The sequence below is a fragment of the Xyrauchen texanus genome, chromosome 27 (assembly GCF_025860055.1).
Source record: "Xyrauchen texanus isolate HMW12.3.18 chromosome 27, RBS_HiC_50CHRs, whole genome shotgun sequence".
NCBI lineage: Eukaryota > Metazoa > Chordata > Actinopteri > Cypriniformes > Catostomidae > Xyrauchen > Xyrauchen texanus.
Genome location: NC_068302.1, coordinates 30388509 through 30411582, shown reverse-complemented (window position 1 = coordinate 30411582; position 23074 = coordinate 30388509). Strand labels below are relative to the sequence as shown.

At 40.1% G+C, this 23074-nt stretch overlaps 1 protein-coding gene across 1 annotated transcript in view; it reads right to left on the bottom strand.

The window, feature by feature from the left end:
- prkcz (protein kinase C, zeta) overlaps nucleotides 1-23074 on the bottom strand; it is a 98789-nt gene that overhangs the window by 58920 nt on the left and 16795 nt on the right. The window contains exons 2-4 of the mRNA XM_052093879.1: nucleotides 10445-10566; nucleotides 10108-10197; nucleotides 9709-9759 (exon numbers count right to left, since the gene is read on the bottom strand). Coding sequence (XP_051949839.1) covers nucleotides 9709-9759; nucleotides 10108-10197; nucleotides 10445-10566 — 263 coding nt within the window. The remainder of the gene's footprint in view (nucleotides 1-9708; nucleotides 9760-10107; nucleotides 10198-10444; nucleotides 10567-23074) is intronic.

Below are 23074 nucleotides of genomic sequence, written 5' to 3'. Positions count from 1 at the left end.
ACCACAGTGCAGGAACACCATCACCAATCAAACTGTATATTCATTTATAACCCTTCAAAGATTGTTAGATGATATTTACATCACAAATGATGGGTTATCCTGAGCAACCGCTAGTGAGCTGCAGTGGCCATATTTAGATATATTACCAATCTATACCGAAACAGGTGGAAACAGCAATGCTGCGAATACAGTCAGAAACTGAGCAGCATTCAACACACAAGTGACTCAACGGCTAGAACTACACCAGTACAGCTGCAATGGCTATTTTATTCTGGCTACTTTATTGGCCTGTCTGAAACACCAAGGGCAAAAGAGCCAGTGATTGAATGCACTGTAAAAAAAAACCTTCAGACCAACCAAACAGAGATCAATGAGGCAGAGATTCTGGACGGACCCACAACACATCTGACAGAAGGGTCAACCTAGTCTCAGCCTTAGATAGCAAACCCACAGACTGCCTACAGTCTGCCAGACAGTTTTTTGCATATTCACCACAAAGCTTGAAAGCACTTTCTTGATCTGACAAGCTCTAATCTAATTGCCTGACTTTACACAACTTCCAGGAGAAAGGGTACACACGTTTTTTTATCAGTCCACCTGAATACAAAAAGTGATTTTCCACCATCAGGCCAAATAGTTCTGAGCACAGTAAGGAATGGTTCCAGTACAGAACAGCATGGTTCCACAACAAAAAAAGCACCCACAGTGAAGTTGTGTTTGGTTGCGCTAGGATTGATAGAATGAGCCCTTTTGAGAATTAGACAATCAGATAATAATTTCCCGAAGTTTGCAATTTAGTGGCATGAAATCATCTAAAGATATTTAGAATATTGTTGGAGGCACTTAGTAGCAAGTAAATTACAGTAGATATCCACAAGCAGAACTCTACGCTCACTTTATTAGGACCATAGTGTTCCTAATAAAGTGCCCGATGTGGTTTTCTGCTGTTGTAGCCCATCCACACGTTGTGCATTCTGAGATGCTATTCTGCTCACTAAAATGTTATAGAATGGTTATCTGAGTTACCATAGCCTTTCTGTCAGCTCAAAGCAGTCTGACCATTCTCCGTTGACCTCTTTCATCAACAAGGCATTTCCGTCAGCAGAACTGCCGCTCACTGGATGTTTTTTGCTTTTGCACCATTTTGTGTAAACTCTAGAGACTGTTGTGCATGAAATCCCAGGAGATCAGCAGTTATAGAAATACTCAAACCAGCCCAGTCTGACACAAACAATCATGCCACAGTCGAAATCACTGAGATCATATTGTTCCCAATTCTGATGGTTGATGTGAACATTATGCATGATTTTATGCATTGCACCCAATTGCCTGATAAGATAATGAATAAGTAGCTGTACAGGTTTTCCTATTAAATTGCTAAGTGAGAGTATATTCTGCTTTGTTTTCTGAGATATCTATGTAAAATTCTGATCAAAGAGTCTCCTAATGTGGTATAATCTATCTCAGATGAATCTGCCCCTAAACAGAAAGTGAAAACATAACAAAAACAAAACTGTGGTTGGTCGTTCTTGGTCAAAATAAGCTGCAATGTGGGCCAGCCCAATCACACTGAGTCAGCAGGTACATCTGGTAGAAAATCGATCTTTCTGAGAAGAAAGCCAAACAACAGTATCAGGGCTTTTGCATTACAGGAAGTGGGAGCACAACTTTGAGAACGTCAGAAACAAACTAATCTTCGAGAGCCATGAATGTGACTCTGTGGTGATGTGGGCATGGCCGAGCGACGTCTGTGGAGTGCGAAGCCAGGAGCGGAAGAACGGTAAGGATTGACAACTGTGGAAAATTATCTCTAACAGCTGTTCTGCATTAAAGTGAGAGCTGGAGAGGGATAAAAAGAGAGTCCAGAACGCCGGAGGGGAGAAAGAGAGAGAGAGAGAGGGAGGTGCATGCAGCAATGTTTATGAGTGTGCTTTTGTGTTAAGCTGAAAAGCAGAGCTTTATGTGATGCTGAAAAGTGTGTCAGTTAAAAGTGACTTATGTTGAATTGTTTATCCGGCTCCTGCTTCCTCCTAATCCCAGGTTTCGGCACCCCTGTGACAGTTCACTAGTTCTCTTCGTGAAGGAGGAAGCAGAACTGTTCCCCTTGTGTCAGTTCCAATGGCAAAATTAAATGGATAATAAACTATTTATGTTTTTAGTTAATTTTGTTAATATTTTGCCAAGTGTATATTTAATTTCAGCAATTTTGTGCAGATTTTATTTGCAGTTCACCTAAAAATGAAAATTGTGTTATCATGATGTTCCAAACCCATGAAACTCTTCCTTCTATGGAACCAGAAAAGGAGGTTTTAGTCAGTCACCATTAACTTGCATTTTATGGAAAAGCTTTGTTCAAAATGTATCTTCTTGTGTTCCATGGAAAAAATAAAGTCATACAGGTTTGAAACAACATAAGGAAGAGTTAAGGACAACATAATTTAGATTTTTGGATGAACTAACCCTTTTAATTGTATGATGTACTGGCATTATATCAGCCATTAACCACACTGCTATTTAGATATCTGTATCTGCATTGGCAATTGAAAAAAACAAAAAACACATCGGTCAAGCACTATTTCCAGAGCCTGTCTCTTTAAGTCACTATTTCTAAAAAGAAAATACCTTGAAATATCACACAATAACCTGAAGCAAGACCTTGAGATGATACAATACCATTCACATACCGTCTGACTTCTTCGGATGCATTGGGTCTCCGGCACAGAGACAGAGAGAGCAGAGGCAGGGAGCGTGTGGATGGTCTACTTTCTTTGTGTGTTCAATGTGAAAGCTTAAAGAAAATGATGCTAGCTGCTCTCTCTTTAACTCTGACTAAAGCTTGTCAGGTAGGCGATCACACACACACACCCGCACACATATAAACACTTCCGCACTTGCTAACAGGTTCTGATACTGGTAGGAAAAAGCAAGTATGGCAAGAAAGAAGGGCCATCAAATCACTGCAGGTGATACAAAAAATAAAGAATGTAAACTAGAGACCAAAAAGAAAACAACAGCATCAGGGGTACAATGCATCTCATGTACTATAATAAAAAATACAAACACACACACACGCACACAGGGATCCATTCAAGCACAAGGGCTGGACACACCGCGGATACACCACACGCTAGCTCAATGTCAATCACATCCCCGCACAAAGACAGCATTAGCCTGAGACGAGATGGAGAAATGGATGATATCTGGATGTGGTGCTCACCAGAATCTTCTTTTTCTGCTCGTTTCAGCACATTTCCCCTGGCAGCCTCCACAACGCACCGGCTACATCCCCTCCTCCCTCGCGCTCTCTTCTGCTCACTCAATCTCTCCTCTTCCTTGTGACTTGTTTAATTATTTCTCCCCCTCCCTCCCTTTTTCCTCCCTGCCGTTCCGTCACTCCCTGCATGCAGTCGTTACAGTTGGCTGTCCTTGTATATGCTGCTTCCTGGATGGATGCAGGGATGTTTTTATCAGGGAAGACTTAATTAAGATGGGTGGCACTGACAAAAGAAGGGGGATTCCGTAACATGGACTGAATTTTTGCTATGGTGCCTGGCTCTGCTCTGCACTCTTTGCCTCTCCTCCCTATTATTTCACTAACACTCTCTCTCTCTCTTTCTCTCTCTCTCATCCCTTGGTCTGGGTGTAGCTGTGTCCTTAGAGAGCCAGTGGCAAACAACTGAGGGCTTTGTGGAAAACCTGAAGTGGAGTAGGTGACCGGAATGGAGTTTCAGGGGTGCCAGGGCAGATGGTGAAAGAGCTCATAGTATGGTGACTAGGAGTAATGGCAAGGGCTGTTTGCAAATTAGTGGCACTAAGGCAATTTGAACAAAAACAAACAAATAATTGTCACTTAACTCTGCATTGATTGTGATATAGACAATAATGATTCCTCAAATCATGTAGAATGTTGAGGAGAGGTATGCTATTACTTTTCAGACGTATAATTTTTCCTGGTGGATGATAAAACATCCCATAAATTTAGAGAACCATATCGAGGGACCACAATTTCAGAGACTTGGGAGTGAGCTTTTTTCACTTGGGCCAGTAAGCAACCACCCTTTCCTGCCCAAGCAACCACCCAGAACATCATAGTAACTGCATTTCAATGCACTAAAAATCCTTTAGAACACTTTAGCAATCACTGCACCACCCTGACAACCAAGTACAACACTCTAGCATCATGACAGTGAATTTTGCATGGGCAAACACCACTCGTGTTACATGTTATAAGCTGCTACTAAGTAATTAAATGAATGGTTGACACAAGTGTTGCAGTCGAGACCAGCTCATCCAGAGTAGGTCGATTTAGTGTCAAGACTGAGACCAGAAGAGGGTTGAGATTGAGTCAAGATTTTTTTTTTTTTTTTTTTGATTTATTCAACAATGATCATAAACATATACAATCATGCCCGAGGCAATTCATATACATTTAAATACAATTTGTTGAGGATAAAATACACAAAAAAGCCTCAGGCTTATTTCCATTGTGGTCCTCTAAGATCAAGACTAGAGAGGGCCAAATCTGAGTCAAGTAAAGTAAAGGCTGAGTCTAAGACAATAGTTTTTTCTGAATGTACTAAATGTATAGTTTAAAGGACTATCGAATCTAGGTGCATATATCAAATAAACCTAATTTATTATTTGCTTAACCTAATATTGGTTAAACAATACTACAAGTTGAGAGTAATAATTAAATAAATGGCATGTCCTAGGTTAAGTGAACAAATTGGTATTGCATTTAAGACATGTCAGTGTTAAAAAAATGTAAGTGAAAAACTCAAATTAAAGGTTTAACGTTACTATGTGGCTTAGTATGGCAATACAAACTACCAGCTTCTGTATACTTCTATATTCCATTCAAGTCAAATAAACATTTCTGCTTTACAAAATACAGTATTACTGTACTATAACTAAATGGGCCTTAAACCCAAACAATAAATACATTTTATGCAGCAAGTGAATATAAACATTTTCATTCAATTTGTTAACAATTTCTTCAATCATACTATTATATTTCATTCACTGCAAGATTTAATCTCGAGGCACGCAGAGAAACAGTTTTTATTTAATTTTTTTCAGAAATTATTAAATTCTAATCATATATTTACATTTTTCACAGACCAGAGGCTGTTAAGACAAAGGCAGTGCAATGAACCAGATAGCTCAGGTACATCTTCGAGATGTCTGTTTTAGATCTTTTCACCTGGAAAGCATATAACATCTGCTAAACATCTTAAAAAGATCAGATTTACAAACATTCTAAATCATGATCTACATCTCAAGACATTTGCTGAATGATTTATGGACACTGGTGTCTCGAGACACGTTTTTAACAGTTGATGTTCTTTTTTACTTGACAAAAAAAAGGCAAAAAAAAGGCATGGATGGACACAACAATGCGCTAGGTATGAAAAGTCCCTTATTAACAACACACAGCACCAATGGAACTTTCTTAAAGTTACCTCTCAAAAAAGCAGTCATTTTGTTGACTGTAGGTAAATATCCACTTTATCCAACGATTGGTTTTTTTTCCATTTTATTTATTTTTTTCTCCCAATATGGAATGCCCAATTCCCACTACTTATTTGGTCCTCATGGTGGCGTGGTTACTCACCTCAATCCGGGTGGCGGAGGACAAGTCCCAGTTGCCTCCGCATCTGAGACAGTCAATCCGCACATCTTATCACGTGGCTCGATGTGCATGACACTGTGGAGACTCACAGTATGTGGAGGCTCATGCTACTCTCTGCGATCCATGCACACTTACCACTAGGAAAATATGGTCTTGGACTCGGACTCGAGACAGAGTACTGAGTACCACAACACTGGTTGACACTATAAATTAACAAAACCCCGGGGTTCACTAACAATGTATGAATCCTGGGATTGATTAGAGGGGCATTTTTACATTTAGAAGGGCATATTTTTTCTATCCATATACTGTAAATCCAAGCATGTTGTCCATTCATGTCTGAAACTTGGATAAATTTAATAAATTCCCAATCTGAACAATTATTGCTGATAATTATAAAACCACATCAAATACAAAGACAGATAGAAAATACACAATAGAATAAAATTGTATGGAATATAAAATGCAACATGTTAAAATTTTAAACAAACCATAAAAACAGAGGCATTCGCTTCAAGGACATTTTAAATATATGTGGCATCTTTGTCACTTTCAGTGTCATTTTCAAAGATTATTTGACCAAGGCTACACTGATCTCGCACTTTGGTAACGAAAGGGTCAACAGCTGACTGTATACTACAAAAATCCCCAAAGGATATCCTACAGAAACTTCCCACCCTGCCATATGCACAGGAAATCTAAGTGCAGCGTAGTTCTAGCAGGAAGACTAGCAACTGTACATCATCGCACCATTCGCTAAGTAACTCCTAGCCAATCACATGTAAGCCAAAGCTTTATAAGTCTGCTCACAATCTATCACATTGCTGTTTCAGTGTGCTAACACGGCACCCTCCACCATCCCACCACCACCAGTTGAGTCCCATCTTGCACGGGGGTAGGCTCCTCGTCCCTGCCTCCTATGGAAATGACGGTTCCGAGTACAACTTCTTCTGACCGCCATACAGGCTTACACCAAAGAGAGACATTACATTTCTGTTTTATATTCATCAAATAAATGTCATTATAAATTTCACTCAAGTCTGCGAACTAATCTATACTGGACCAACTCATTTAATATTCTAAATTACTTTACAAAAAAAGGGCTCTTTGTGAGGTCATGTGTCCTTCGTGGCTCATCCTACTGTCCTTCTATGGTTCAACAAGAATTTGGCAGTACATGCATGTTTACATGCTTCTTATTACATTATTTATGGAATACTGCATGGTGAACAGATTTCATAACAGAAAATTCGGCATCTAATCCTCGGTAGGGGCACCTTATATACAAATACTCCATAAATAGTTTCCATAAAGGTTCAGTTCTGATCAAGATCAGATTCAGTGGATTAGGTAAAGAAGCAAAACAAACACATTATCAACAACAATAATGCAGTGAGGGAAAACATGAAGCAAGCAATACTGTATTCCAAAACAGTGACCCTGATTTTGCCAAGTAGTAACTTGTTTGTCCTGGAGCAACATTTCTATCAATGTGCAAAAAACAAATAAAAAGAATCTAACAGAATATTGTTCTGACACATAGTCTAAAAAAAACAAGACTCCAGCGAAATGCAGCACAACAATCAAAAAAGTTTGTCTAGCACTTGTTAACAAACATAAAAAATGTCTAAAACAGAGCAGACAGAGGCCAAAACACTTTTGGAGTGAATGCCACTTACTATAACTTGGGTGCCAGAGCTAACAGATACATATATCTGTTCAAGCTTTCTTAAAATGGGACATGGCATGGAAAACAGAATGTTCCTTACTCTGAAGTAAAACAGTCTTTTTATTTGTACTATAGCAAGACACTGAACCCCAAGTTGCTCCCAATGGCAGGCTAGTGCCTTGCATGGCAGCTCTGCCGCCATTGGTGTATGAGTATTTGTGTGTGAATGGGTGATTGGGAAACAGTGTAAAGCGCTTTGATAACCTCTAAGGTTAGAAAAAGCGCTATATAAGAGCAGACCATTTACCATTTTTTCACATTTTGTTATGTTGCAGCCTTGTGCTAAAATGTTTAAAAAAAATCATATGAATCTACACTCCATACCCCAAAATGACAAAACAAAAAACTGATTTTTGATAACTTAACATCACATTGACATAAGTATTCAGACCCTTAACTCAGTACATAGTTGAAGCACCTTTGACAGCGATTACAGTCTTATTGGTTATGATGCAACAAGCTTTGCACACCTGGATTTGGCGATTTTCTGCCATTCTTCTCTGTAGATCCTCAAGCTCTCCCAGGTTGGATGGGGACCATCGGTGGACAGCCATTTACAGGTTTCTACAGAGATGTTCGGTTGGGCTCAACTCCAAGCTTTGGATGGGCCACTCAAGGACATTCACAGAGTTGTCCCTAAGCCACTCTTGCATTGTCTTGGCTGTGTGCTTAGGGTCATTGTCCTGTTGGAAGGTGAACCTTTTGCCCAGTCTGAGGTCCTGAGCACTCTGGACCAGGTTTTCATTAAGGGTTACTCTGTATTTTGCTGCATTCAGATTTCCTTAAACCCTGACCAGTCCCCCAGTCCCTGCCACTGAAAAACACCCCCACAGCATGATGCTACCACCACCATTTGGATGGTATTGCACAGGGATGAGCAGACCTCCAGACATGACACTTGGAATTAAGACAGTTCAATCTTTTTTTCATCAGACCAGACAATCTTTTTTCTCACAGTCTGAGAGTCCTTTAGGTGCTTTTTTATGTGTTTTGCACTGAGATAAGGCTTCCATCTGGACACTCTGCCATAAAGCCCAGATCGGTGGAGTGTTGCAGTGATGGTTGACCTTCTGCAAGTTTCTCCCATCTCCACACATGATCTCTAGAGCTCAACCAGAGTGACCACTGGGTTCTTGGTCACCTCTCTTACCAAGGCCCTTCTTCCCCGATTGCTCAGGCAGCCAGCTCTAGGAAGTGTTCTGGTTGTTCCAAACTTCTTCCATTTAAGATTTATGGAGGCCACTGTGCTCTTTTTGGAACCTTCAATGCAGCCGACATTTTTTTATAGCCTTCCCAGATCTGTGCCTCGACACAATCCTGTCTCTGAGCTCTGCAGGCAGTTCCTTTGACCTCATGGCTTGGTTTTTGCTCTGATATGCATTTTCAGAAGACCTCATATAGACAGGTGTGTGTCTTTCCAAATCATGTCCAATCAATTGAATTTTCCAAAAGTGGACTCCAGTCAAAGTGTAAAAACCTCTCAAAGATGATCCAGAGAAATGGGATGCACCCATTTCTGCACCCAATTTCAAGTGTCATAGCAAAGGGTCTGAATACTTATGATTTCACTCACACACACAAAGCACATAAATGCTGGCTCATTCACATTAATAAACTGTATTCAAAATGTCGCTGCAAACACACACGCACACATGCACAAATAAGTATGCAAGGCATTTTAGGAACGTTCCACATACACACAAGGGTGCCATTACTAAGTTTATCACACCACAACTACGACAGAACAGCACTCAAATAATATATCGTGTCTGTGCCATAGGCAGGGATGGTTGTGAATTCTTGACACCTTTAGAAAGGGTGGGCTGGCTGTGTACAAGGTGCTGACTCAGCAGGTTAACTTTGTCTGGCCTTCCGCCTGTAAAACTGCACATCAACAGTGGATAACTGCAGTTACAAGAGTGGTATACAGTTCCACTGAGAGATGCCGAATTTCACAACAACAAAATCGCACCTTAAAGGCACTAAAAAAAGAACACACAACCCTTTTACATGATCGTAAAACAGAGGGCCATAAATAGGCAAAGGTTTGGACCCTTGTTCCATGAGCTGTGTAGTACTACAGTGAGAGAAATGCACAAACTGACATTCCTAGGCTAGACTTAGAAAGATGTGTAATTTATGACATTAAAATATGAAAATCGAGTTAATTTGCATGTTGTTTGGTGGCACAGTAACACTTATTATTTAAGGGTTCTTTTTTTTTTTTCTTCAGTTTTGAGCCATTGTAGCAAAAAGAATGACCTCTTTAAACAAAGTTAGGCATTACAGCATATAAGGAGAGCTGAACATGACAGAACTTTAATGTAGAAACAGTAGGAACACTTACTGTCCTCTCCTGGGCAAGGCATACCAGGCTTTTCAGGAATGCTTGGGAATACTGAAAGAGAGAGAGAGAGAGAGAGAGAGAGTAGTGTGACACAGTTGAGTGGTTTAACCTATTTATAGACTGGGGTGCATTGGGGACAGCACGTAAACGTTTAAATAAAATTGACTTTTATTAAGTGCTTTAGCCACTCAGTGTACACATGATATTTTGAGTGGTTGGCAGATTTCCGCTGGGTAATATTGATGTGGTGAGAATTTGCATTTAGTTTAATTTCACCTCTTTATAAATAGTAGGGTAAAAACATAAATGGAGTGACACAACTACTCCGAATAACTTAAAACTGAATAAGTGTCTATAAACAATGAAAAAGGCAATTAATCTCAGTTTTCAATGAAGTACCATGCAGGAGGAGTCCGGATTGCCTGTTCCGGCTGTAGATCCGGAATGCTTCCTCCAGCTCCATCTGAGAGGAAATAGTACACGGATCCCCTTAAAACAAGACAAGAATGATAATGAAAATGAAAATGTAAATAAATATTCTAAACATCAGGAGCAATATGTTGCATCCAGATTACTGAGAGGAAGTCATTTTATAATAATGTAACCTATATAAAAGGGGTCTTTAGACATATATTTGACTGTTAAGCTTTCATCTGTAAAACAGGTTGCACTCAACAACATTAATTAAATCTGCATTAACCGTCAGCCTAAAACATCAGACAAAGTTCAAAAGTACCTTCATCATCAATCCATTTGAGTGTTATTGGCAGCTCTCTGCGCACACCGCACATCTCTCTCACCTCCTCACACAGCTCTGTGTACGTCATGGCTGAGTCCAGGTCAGATATCAGCATGTTCCTATTAAAATACATTTAATGTATTTTACATTAAACACTTTTGTAAAAAAAACATTAAATTACCTACACTTAAGACAAAAAGCACTTTCACACAGATCTGAGAAGCTGTTTTAACACACTTCTGTCAGTACCTCCTCAAAAACTTTGAGTGAGAAAAATAATCAACTGTACATGAATAAAATATCATGAAATGTGAGCTCAAATCATGTGTATAACAGACATATTTCCAAAGTAACTGTGTAACAGCGACACCAGCGGAGAAAGTATCAGACGGAGGCAGAGTCTATCATTTGAGAGGATTAGATGACTGATTCAAAATCCATACAAAAATATGATTTATGGCCATGAAAATAAATATAAAACTAAAGTTCATGTATTTTGACATATATGTAGGCTACATACTAAAATTCTACTATGATTATGTTTTTTACATAATTGAACATGGACTTTGGGATTTATCAGATTTATGAATAGATTTAACCTGAAAACGAAGTAAACGTCAAATGTAACTGAAATATGAATTTACATTGGACTAAAGAAAACTCTGCCTCCTCATTTCAAAAGTCCACCACACACCCCTGTCAACTGAAATTTATAATGAATTTATAATTAAATTTATTAGGTCAAAAATTATACATGTTTCTAAAATACAAAAGGTCAAAGGTAAGATTTCAACTGGATTTAAATATTAAGAAACCAGACAATACTGATGCTAACTTCTTATATAATGTCGGTCCTATGTCCTTATAAATGTATGGATGTCAAAGATACCAGAACTTCAGTACCAAATCTTACTAAAAAAAAATGATACCAGTTTTCTACAGAACCAGCAGTACTGAGTACCAACTCATTTCAGTACCCGTGCGCTGACAGAGCAATGGTTACTTTTTACAGTATGTGTGCATATGCTCAAAGAGTGCTTGTGGTAATGCGAATATGCACCTGAACATGTAACATTTTTAAATGTACACATTTGTAGTTAGTTTTTGGCTACATAGAAAATTCCCAGAATATTCCTAGAATGGACATTATTTTATTAAAACATTTTCACAGTAATAAATAGTTTCCTTTAGGTTCCTAGTGTTCCCCTAACTTCTACTCTACTGTATTTCGAAATCCTTATTTAACCCTGCTATATGTAATAAATCAATCTACAACCATGTGTTGTTCTGATCCATTGTTTAATGAATCATTAAAATAAGTTAAACCCATGCATCAAACATTATATAAGATTAAATTAATATGTAAGATTTTCTAGAACAAGAATTGTTTTTTATTTTTTTTATCATTGCACTTATCATTCAGTCAGTCTTTTCATTTTCTTATTAGTATAAATGGCTCTACATTACTGTCGATACTTCACAGCTTTACATCACAAATCATGAATCTTTTATTCAGATGTGTTCTGTAGCTTTAAAATGCAACATCAGACTGAAACTGCCCAGCCACAGCCAAACAAGCCACATCTGTCTGGATACACAAATACTTTTTTTTGTTTGGTTTCGATACTGGAGTCAGTTCTTCCCTAATACACAGCTGTCTGGTCTGGTCCCTGGCCCACTTTTTACACTACATACAGGAAACAAAGCTGCCTCAGGGAGAGCCAAGTACAAGAAAACATGATTTAGTGCTGTGCTCAGTATCAGTATAGATAGAGAGAGGTGATTCAGGGTACAAAAGTGCAATCATATTACTAAGAAATGATTCTAACATCTCAGATCTCAGAGTGCTTTTGTGGGCATTAGGGTTAATAATGTTTGTGTGTGTGTGTGTGTGTGTGTGTGTGTGTGTGTGTGTGTGTGTGTGGTGTCCATCATAATCTCATATCTTTCTTCAGGGTTTAATGGCTGTGTACATGTATACAGGTCTCAAATCTGTGGTTATATTTTGATTAGAAAACAGAAGGCCCGAGTAATAAGGTTTGTTTATTTAATGTTGATCTGAGCAGATTTCCACAATCCATCTTTAAAGAGATACTTTATGCTCCATAAATCCTCTAATCCTGATAGAAATAAAATAGCTTGTCTCAATTCATAATTGTGTTATATTTTTAACCATAATTGACAATCCAGATGAACTTGTCTTGGACAAGACTAACAAAAAGTTTGTATTACAATTGGTTTTTGGACATTTATCATGCTAATATCATGATACCATGAAACACCATGTAAACACAATGGTTTATGTATATGGTAATCATCTAACACCATAGAATATATCAATTTATCAAGGTACTATATCAATTTATCATGGTACCTAACTGCACCATGGTACCACCACATCATTACTTTGAAAGGGAAAGCTCAAACACTATAGATAACTTATTTACAGGATAATATAATACCAAACAGAATAGTTTCAATAAATAGCTATTTTAAGATAAATGTATACCTTGACCCTGAGAATTAGGTAGGGATGGGATGATATGGTTATCTCACGATTCTGTCTGTTACACGATATGAGGTTCACGATTCGATATAATCACGATTCAATATCATAACACTTAAATGACAAAGAATTACAGAAAACTGTTTTACTTTTTGGAAACAATTTTGTGCAGAATGCAAATAATAATTTCTCATCAAAATAAAGTTCTTTAATAAAGATATAAATACAAATAAATATTTGTATATTATTATAATATTTTATACCACAGGTGTGTTGAATGCTTGATTATGATTGGTTGACGGATGTTCTAAGGTGTGCAATTATTTTTCAAGGAAACTCACGGCTATGAAGTAGTTCCAGGTCTTGACCGCATAACGGTTCCATATCACTCTGCCAAGTTAACTGAAATTGCGGAAAAGTTATAGGCTAACCTACAGTCCACCACAGCATACAGATCAAACAACAAACAAAAATACCAAATATCAAACAATATGACAGACAATTTCGATTTTCCAGAAATAACTTTGAATATTTATGGAAAGTATGAACAGTCCAGAAGAAAATAGTTACAAATGAAAGAGAACATCAAATGGAACCAGCAACAGCAAATGGCGTAAAACAATCAGCGATGAACAGCAAGACAGGCTTGAGGGTGAAAAACATGAAGTAACCACCAAAAAAACAACAGCATGGGCAGTAAATGTTTTTAACGATTGGCTTAAAGCCAAGAATACTTCTGTGGAATAATTGACAACCGCCCGTTGAATTGCTCTGTTGCGCGTCGTGACCATATTACCACCTCCAATGTGCATTATTTTTAAAACATTCAACAGGCCGTAGTCAATTATTCCTTACTTACATTATATATGAAAAATACAATATATAATATTTTATAATACTGCAATATTTAATAATTTACTATATTTTTCTAAGTACATACATATCAGAAATGTCCCCACAGAACAATGTAAAAACAAAAGTAATAATACGTTACAGTAATATACAGGCAGTTGTAGTTGCCAGAAATTTACAGTAAAAAATACGGTGATCATGTTGTGTTATAAACATGTAATATTACCATTTATATTATTATATTAAATGATACAAACTTTATATACTAAACTTTTGGAACTATAGTCTGCTTTTCACTTTAAAAAGAATCGTTAATCACCATAGCAACTATAAAAGGCCACATGATGACTTAAAGTTCATTAACAGTGGCAATTTAAGTAGCAATGACCAATACACATGTACAGTCAGCCTTACACAAACACAAAACACCATCAGGGTAACACATGTGACACGAAAATAACGCAATAAATACTAACTTAACTATATAAAATATAACACATAACAATGTACACAATATATTATAAATAAGAAGAATAGCTATTCCCATAAAATATAATGAAATATGATGGGTCATGCAGGGACGATTGAGTTTATTTATTTATACAGGGGGAAAAAACAGAGTTGACTGATTATTCAACAGATGTGTGTGTATAAGATTATGTTTGAATGTATGCAAAGATGACAATGATCTTATGGACTGAGGATTAGAATTCCAGGTTACCATTATTATTCTTAAAACTTGGTACAGGATTTAATTTGATAGTGATTGATCTTGTAATTATTGATTGTCTTACGTGAGTATTTGTCAGCAGTTATGTGCAATTTTCAGAAGGAAGTAGTCCATCTTGAATTTGATAAAATAATTTCATTGCAAATAAATGTCAAAAATTAGTGAATTCGAGTTTTGTAAAACCAAACAATGATGGGTATAAAAGAGGGAGCGAAAACAATATTTTATGATCTTTATTATAAATTCGTATAATGGGATCTAGAGCATCTTGGTTATAAGAAACAAAATAGGTAAACAGTATGACAATATAATTGAATTAAGGTAGCCTATAAATGAGCTACAGTTTAAGGACATATTCTTTTAAATATTCTTTTTATTTATTTAATTATTTCACTAGTTTGTTTATATGAAATAAAGTTTTAGGATTTTGAAGGTGCGATTCACCGAAAAGGGCTAAATAGTTGATCGGCTTGTGATGCATTTACTGAAGCGATTAACCGAAAGTGAAGCGCTGCCAGCTCGTGATATGTGAATGGCTTGCACGCGCTGCAAGAGTCTGTTGGGTATACTGCAGTCACGTCACATTTTAACTTTTTGTTTAGTCTCCCATTCAGTTGATGAAAACATGCTGCGTGATCATGAGGAAGAATTACATCAAGATGTAGATTGGAATCCAGGTTTGAAAAACGTCATATAAATAAAATAGCCTGCTCCTCTCTCGCTGTTGCTTGCATGCTAGTGATTACATGAATACAATGACATAATATCAGAAATATTTACAATTCCACACAATTTCGTGATCAGTAATAAAATAAGCAAATTTGTGACATTAACTGTATTAAATCATTTTCTTCAAAAGGACAGGTTTTCTTTCATTAAAGCACTTAAGACACTCGTTGAAAATTCACATGCAGGATCATGATTATATCACAGGGCTCGACAATAAGGACTGCCCGATGGCCCGGCCAGTGTGAGAAAGATTCGGGCCAGTTACTAGAACTGTCACTTGCCCGAACGGGCCAGTGCTGCATTTATAACATTAGTGCAAGCAAACAAAAAGCGAGAGAGCACAAAAATGACACGGAGCGAACAAAGTCTTCTAACCGAGGAGCGAGCGTGAGTATATTTGTCTCGCAAAGACATGCAAATGCATAATATACTGGACGCGCCAAGGCACAGTCGCACGCACACACAAGATCATGCAGACACCAGGGCAGTCTCCAAGCACTGTCCTCGCGCTTTTCGAAGTGTCTTAGCAGCAGCTATTACCAATGTGTAGAAAATAGCAGGAAAAAAATCACACTTAATGAAATTCATAGAGGGATTTAACGTGTTTTGCAACATTTTAAGTAACCCCGCACATTCCGTGTTCACAATGCGCAAAATCCCTACAGTTTTTGCTTTTACATGTTGGTGAAAATGAGTAATCCACACATTGGAACACCAAAAAATCAGCAGTTTCTTTCTATAGACTGAAAATCCACGTCTCTCCGTGCATATGTTTCATCATCATCCCTCTCCGTGCAGTGTAGACTGTTTAACATGCACTAGTTTTATTCCAACTGTAAAAAAACAAACACGTTTTCTCTCAATAATTCGCCTTTAGAGATTAATTGTATTTTTTTTTTTAATCTAAATTCATTGTATTAAAATCATAAGATATGTAAAAAATATGTATCTTCTGACAAATTTTTAAAGCAATGATGGTATAAACAGCTATTTGTCATTTTTATTTTGGGCCCAGTGAAAATTTTGCCAGGGCCAGTAACAGTCTAAAGCACTGGCCCAACCGGTCCAGTAGAAAAAATCCTTAGCATTGAGCCCTGCATAATCATCGGGGTTTGCACAAAATTTTCACTCAAACTTATGCGGATAATATAATTTGTAATGAAAAATAAATGATTAAATATTTTCACAAGTGGACTAATACTTTGGAAAATCGCATACATTTACATGATTTTTGTATTTTTTGTTTTGTGGAGGGTGAAAAAGAAATTGCACTCCATGTCAAAAAGTTTGCCGACCCCTGGGCTATAGTAATGGGATTTCAAACTGATATACAGTATGTTTATGAGATGTTTAAAAAAAACATAGATTCTGTTTTCTTAATATTTAATGAGAGACGATTGTGATTTAACCATGTATACAAAGTATTCATGACTTCCTTCAGTGTGGTTGTTATTTGTTCCAAGTTATTATGTGATGTAAAGATGACATTGCCATCAGCATATTTCATGCTGATGGCAATGATATTGTTTGAATTTGAAATATGCTGATGGCAATGTCATCTTTACATCACATAATAACTTGGAACAAATTCAAACAAGATATTGTTTGAATTTGGACAAGCTAAAGGTAAATCTTTTATATAGAAGAAAAAGAAGTGGCCCGAGTATCAGGTACAAGGTATCCAATGAAAGATTTTTGTACCTATTTTAACTGACTGTAAGTATATTTATACTTATATTTATGCATTTGGCAGACACTTTTATCCAAAGTGACTTACAGAGCCCTTATTACAGGGACAATCCCCCTGGAGCAACCTGGAGTTAAGTGCCTTGCTCAAGGAAACAATGATGGTGGCTGTGGGGTTTGAACCAGTGTCCTTCTGATTACCAGATAACCAGTTATGTGCTTAGACCACTACACCACCACCACTCCATGTATGATAAAATAATGTCAATGCTATTTACTGATAGGTTGAATCTGTGTAGTTTAGTTATAAGAAGTGTGTGATTAATTGTATTAGCTTTACACAAATCTGTAAATCCGGAACCAGTTATTTGATTTTTATGAAGGTGTGGCAGGGCGGAGGGCGGGGCCGGGTCGTGATACTACACACCTGGTCCCGTATTAGGCTAATTATGCCTCCGTGAGGTTTAAAGGCTGACTGCAGAGGGCCGTGCGGGAGAGAGAGATTGTTAGCGGACATGTCCATCTTATGTGTGTTTGTGTCTTCTTTTAAGTTTACCATTAAACCATTATTTATGTTGAAAAGCTGGTTCTCGCCTCCTCCTTTCCATTGCTCCCTTTACACTGGTGCCGAAGCCCGGGAAGGAGGAGGGATACGCCGTAGTAAAGTTCTCGCCACTACCGTCCACCCCAACGGAGCAGCCGGGGGACGAGGAGCCCAGCCCCCTAATACGGGACCAGGTGTGTAGTATCACGACCCGGCCCCGCCCTCCGCCCTGCCACAGAAGGGTTGTGCAAATATGTTCAGTGAAAAGAAGAACAGCAGAAGAAGTTGTGCGTTGCTTACGAAAACCAAACTGATGTATATTTAACAGGTCCTCTCATTAAAGATATTCTATAAATTGTGAGAATTTTTTCAAATACTTTAGACAATATAGGCAGAATACTAATAGGTCGATAATTTGATTCGAACTGTTTGTCACCAGACTTAAAGATAGGAGAAATGAACACATTTTTCCATGATTGTGGGAAACTGCCTTCTTTAAACAAAGATTTACCAATTTATGCATAAGGGGGACAAAAATATCATAATGAGATTTAACAAATAATACAGTCTGATTATGAAACTCTTTGGCATTTTGATTTTTTTTAATGATGTCAGTACATTTGCAACCAAATTTATAATAGCTTTAAAATTTTTATTTTGTTTTTATAATTATCTTGTTTTAAATGTTTCGCTACAATTTAGATAAGTTTATGTTTTGTTTGTTAGCTCTTTTTAGTTTTAGTTTAGTTTTAGGTTTTTATTACATTTAGATTTTATTTTAGTTTTTATATCAAGTGACACATATAGAATGGGGAAAACAGGCATTTGTGCAACATGTGTCGTATTTATAGCTGGATACCCAAATGTACAATTTGTAAATAATAATTATAATATTAAAATCTTCATTTAATAAGACCAACTCAATTTCATTACTGATATTACAGTGGAAGAAAACACATCATTCTGATTTAAGAATGCTTATTTTTTATTTAACTTAAACCACAAAGTCCTCTTTAGTGCATTTGACATAAGTCTTGTTGCAACTCTGAAAACTGAACATCAAACAAAACTCTATACCAATTCCAAATGAAATGTAAAACGTCTCGGGTTACATGTGTAACCCTTGTTCCCTGATGTTGCGCTGCTAAGCGCTACGGGGAACAGCTTTAGCTGTGAGCCGAGCTGAATAATGTGTGGAACACGTCAATGAACATTGACCGGAATTTATAGCCTCGGCTGATGTAATCATTAGATGCACCTGAGGCCAGGCTATAAATGGATACGTCACCAGGTGTTGTCAGATACTTCTTTTTGAAGAGCAGTCCTGGGACGTCCCAGTGCGGCAAAGCAGCGCAACATCTCGTTTCCGCTTTTTTCAGGGAACAAGGGTTACACATGTAACCCGAGACGTTCCCTTTACAAAAAGCTTCACTACGATGTTGCGCTGCTAAGCGCTACGGGGAACGCAATACCCACGCCGCCGCACTTGGGGCTGTCCGGACCCCTACGGTTGTGCAGTGTACTCACAAAAACGCGAGAGGTCTCAGACATGAGCTTCAGATGTCGACTCAAGGGTATAAGAGCCCGGAGTAGCAAAGCATCTAACCCATAAAGTTCGATGAATGTGTGCGAAGAGAACCCTATCGCAACACAAATTGTCATAAAAACTGATGAATGTGAGCGGAGAGGACCAGCCTGCCACATCACAAACTTGTTCAGGCATGAGCTGAGATGCCGACTCAAGGGCATAAGAGCCCGGAGTAGCAAAGCATCTAACCCATAAAGTTCGATGAATGTGTGCGAAGAGAACCCTATTGCAACACAATCTTGTCATAAAAACTGATGAATGTGAGCGGAGAGGACCAACCTGCCGCACCACAAACTTGCTGCAGAGGGGGACCTCTAGCCAAGGCTTTAGAGGAGGAGAGCCCTCTGGTAGAGTGCGCCCTAAAACCTACTGGCGAAGCTTGATCGCGCGCCTCGTAGGCCCGGGCAGTAATGTCCCTCACCCAAAGTGACATAGTCTGTCAGGACGTGACCGCCACCCAGTCACGGCTTCCAAATGAAGAATTGCTGCCCTGATTTTACGCCACTAGCAAATGCGGTGGACATAAGTCTGACGGGTACAGACTGGACAAAGTCTGAGAAGTCTTAGCTGCTCCAGCGTTACAAATGGCAGGGAGCAGAAGGCTTAGAGAATAACCGGCCAAGGGTCGCGAAAGGCACCTTGGGCAGGTAGTCAGGGTGAGGGTGCAAAGAATGCTTTTGGTCCTACCTGGGGCAACTCAAAACAGGCCGGCAAGAGAGACAGAGAATGTAGGTACCCAAGTCTCCTCAGAGACGTAATTGCCATAAGAAAAACCATCTTGAGAGTCAGAAGTCTACCAAACGCTGACTCTAGAGGTTTTAAAAAGGGGGGGTCTTACCCTATGAAGAGGTACTAGCAAGGATGCCTCTTAGAGGGCACCCCGCCCACCAAGGCGTGGCAAACCGAAGTGGAAGCCACATAGAACCTGGCAGTGGCGAGGCAAGTGCCCGCTGACAGTTCTTTCCACCGAAAATCCAGAACTGAAGCAAACTGGCAGTTAGCTGGTTCTGTAATTGAACTTATTAGAAGGAAACGCATGCAGGCGCATTTGTGCCATGTATGCGCCACCACGATCAGCACCCCTGAGGGGGGGGACTGGGTGACTCGGGGAGAAGTAAAGGAGACATTGCGCTATCAACAGAGGTGAAGAGGTCCTCTTCTGCCCTGTAAAATCTACCCAGATCAGTTCCAAGGGAGGGAGCCCTAGCACTTGCAATGGTCTCGATAACTTCAGGAGAAAGCCCTGTGAACCTCAGTTGGTACCCTACAGGGGCCAAGCATGAAAGGTTTCACAATTCGGGCCGGGATGAATATGTCTCCTGAGCCTGAGAAAGAAGGTCCTACCTGTTCGGAATCGCCCAAGGCGAGCCGTCGAGGAGAGATATTAACTCCGAGAACCATATCCTGTTCAGCCAGCACAGTGCCATTAATAGGAGGCAAGACCCTTGCTGGTGAACACTGCCAAGACTCCCGGGAGCAGAGAAACCGGGGAAAGAAACGCATACAGACGCATTCTGGGTCATGTATGTGTCTTAACGTCCAGACCCAAGGGGGCTGGGTGATTTCAGGGAGAAGTAGAGGAGACATTGCGCTATTCATAGAGGCGAAGAGGTCCTCTTCTGCCCTAAGATCTCACCCAAACTTGTTCCAAGTGGAAAAAGCCAGGCATTTAAAAAGGTCTCGATAACTTCAGGAGAGAGCCCTGTGTTCCTCAGTTGGTACCCTTAGGGGCCAAACATGAAAGAATCCACAATTTGGGGCAGGGATGAAATATTGCCCTGTGCCTGAGACAGAAGATCCTTCCTGTTCGGCATCGCCAAAGGCGAGCCGTCGAGGGAAGAGATTAGCTCCGAGAACCAAGCCCTGTTCAGCCAGCGCGGTGATATCAGTAAGAGGCAAAAACCCTTGCTGGCGAACTCTGGGCAACTACTACCTTAGGGTGGAGTTCTTAACTCCCCCGTCGGTATTTTCTGTCTGGACCGTAAATCTGCTCCCATATACGGGCATCCAGGGATATAACTGACCTGAGTGACAGGAGCTTGCCCTGGGCCCTAAGGAGAACCCAACGTGTCAGAAATACAGCTGACAAGAACGTGGGTCTCCTTGATGATTTATGTAAGAGGCTACTGCTGCATTGTCCACCCGCACCAAGACATGGCAGCCTCAGGAGGAGGTATTTCAGGGCCAGAAATACAGCCATCAACCCGAGACAGTGACTGTGACAACCGAGCTTACGACCCTCCTATCCCCTTAAGCTGGACGACCACTTAAGGCCGCTACCCTGCCCATCAGGGAGGCATCTGTCGTTAGCAGCCTGCAACAACAAGACGCACCTAGAGTGGGACCCAAGGCAGAAAACCGGGGTCTGAACCACATAGAAAGGGAACGACGCCTGAGGCGCGTAACCCTATTTAGCCTAGGGGTTTTGGCCCTTGGAAGAATCCCCTGGCTTTTGGCCACAACAAAAACGGTCTCATGAGCAGAAGGTCCAGAGGGATCACTTTGGACGCATTCGCCCTGAGACCTGGAAATCATTGATACTGATAACAGTGCAACCTTGACCTAGCCTGACTTTACTCAATCCTAGCGGGAGACAGTTGTGCCCGCATTGAGATTGAACTCCATACGATGCCCCGATAGACAGTGTTCTGAGTGGGGGAGGGGACGCTTTTCTTGGCGTTGAGCCTCAACCCCAGAGAAACAGATGAGCTAAGACGATGTCCCTGTGTTGAACTGCCAGTTCCTGGAACTGCGCTAGGATCAGCCAGTCGTCTACATAATTCAGAATGCAGATGCCCTGGAGTCGCAAGGAGCCAGCGCTACATCATGCATTGTGAATGTGCGGGTAAAAAGGGCTAGGCTGAGTGAAAGAACCTGACCCTGGAAGACTTCGCCCCCGGAAGTGAACCTCAGGAACTTTCCATGTTGTGGCAGAACTTCTAAATGAAGTATAGAAGTGCGTCATAAGATCGATGGTGACCAGCCAAACGAGTTGTAGGGCTTGAGACACGACCGTCTTGACAGGCATCATCTTGGACTTGAACACCCATGGGTAGTTCAAGCTTTAAGATCTAAGCCAGACGCCACCCCTCACCCTCCATGGGTATTTAGTATTAAGTATTTAGTGTAATAACCTAACTCTCTCTCTGGAAGGGGAACACATACCATGGCCCCTTTAACCAGGAGAATGAGTTTTTGTTTTTACAAAAAAAGAAATCCGGTTTACGGTAGTGAGAACACGCCATTGAAACACGGAAAAGCGGCGAGTGAATTAAATCCTGACGCCCTTATAAGACCCACAGAAAAGAATATATCCGGCAGGAGTTTCCACGCTGCCAGGATCTCTGAGATGGGTATTATATTTTAACACTTCCTGTTGAGGGGTTGTCGGGTGTTTCGCGTCCTGAATAAGATGCAGGAACAGCGAAAACACCCAATTTTGATGGAAGCCTCTGCAACCCGAAACACCAAGAGGTGGCGGGAATGGGGGGGCTTCGAGGGGGTACCGGGAGGGGTGAAGTGAAACACGCGCCCCGTCCCGAGGGGAGCTACCCCCTAATTTATGTGCAAGACTATCAGGGTTTTCTCTTGGGTCTTGCTTCGGAGCTGGCGAGGGCAGCGAGACTGTCCCCAATCCCTGGGAGGAGGAGCACGACTCGCCACACTATGTTTTTGAGCCTCCCTTCAGTCAGGACCGAGGCGGGTCTGCGGCTTGCTCGTCAAGCGCAGAACCCACACTCAGGTCGTCCAGGGGGTCAGCCTGGTACGCCTGTAAAACAGCATAGTGTGCAGAGCAGCACCAGCCTGACCTGCTGCTTCATAAGCCCTTCCCACTAAAGTGGAGGTTGTCCTACAAGGCTTTGAGGGGAGAGAGGGCTTATTAAGTGACGATGCCGAGCCCGGCGAGAGATAGCCCGCAAGCGTCTCTTCGACCGGCGGCATCACTGAATACCGCCGTGCCTCAGCACCCACGATAGTCGAATATAATGACG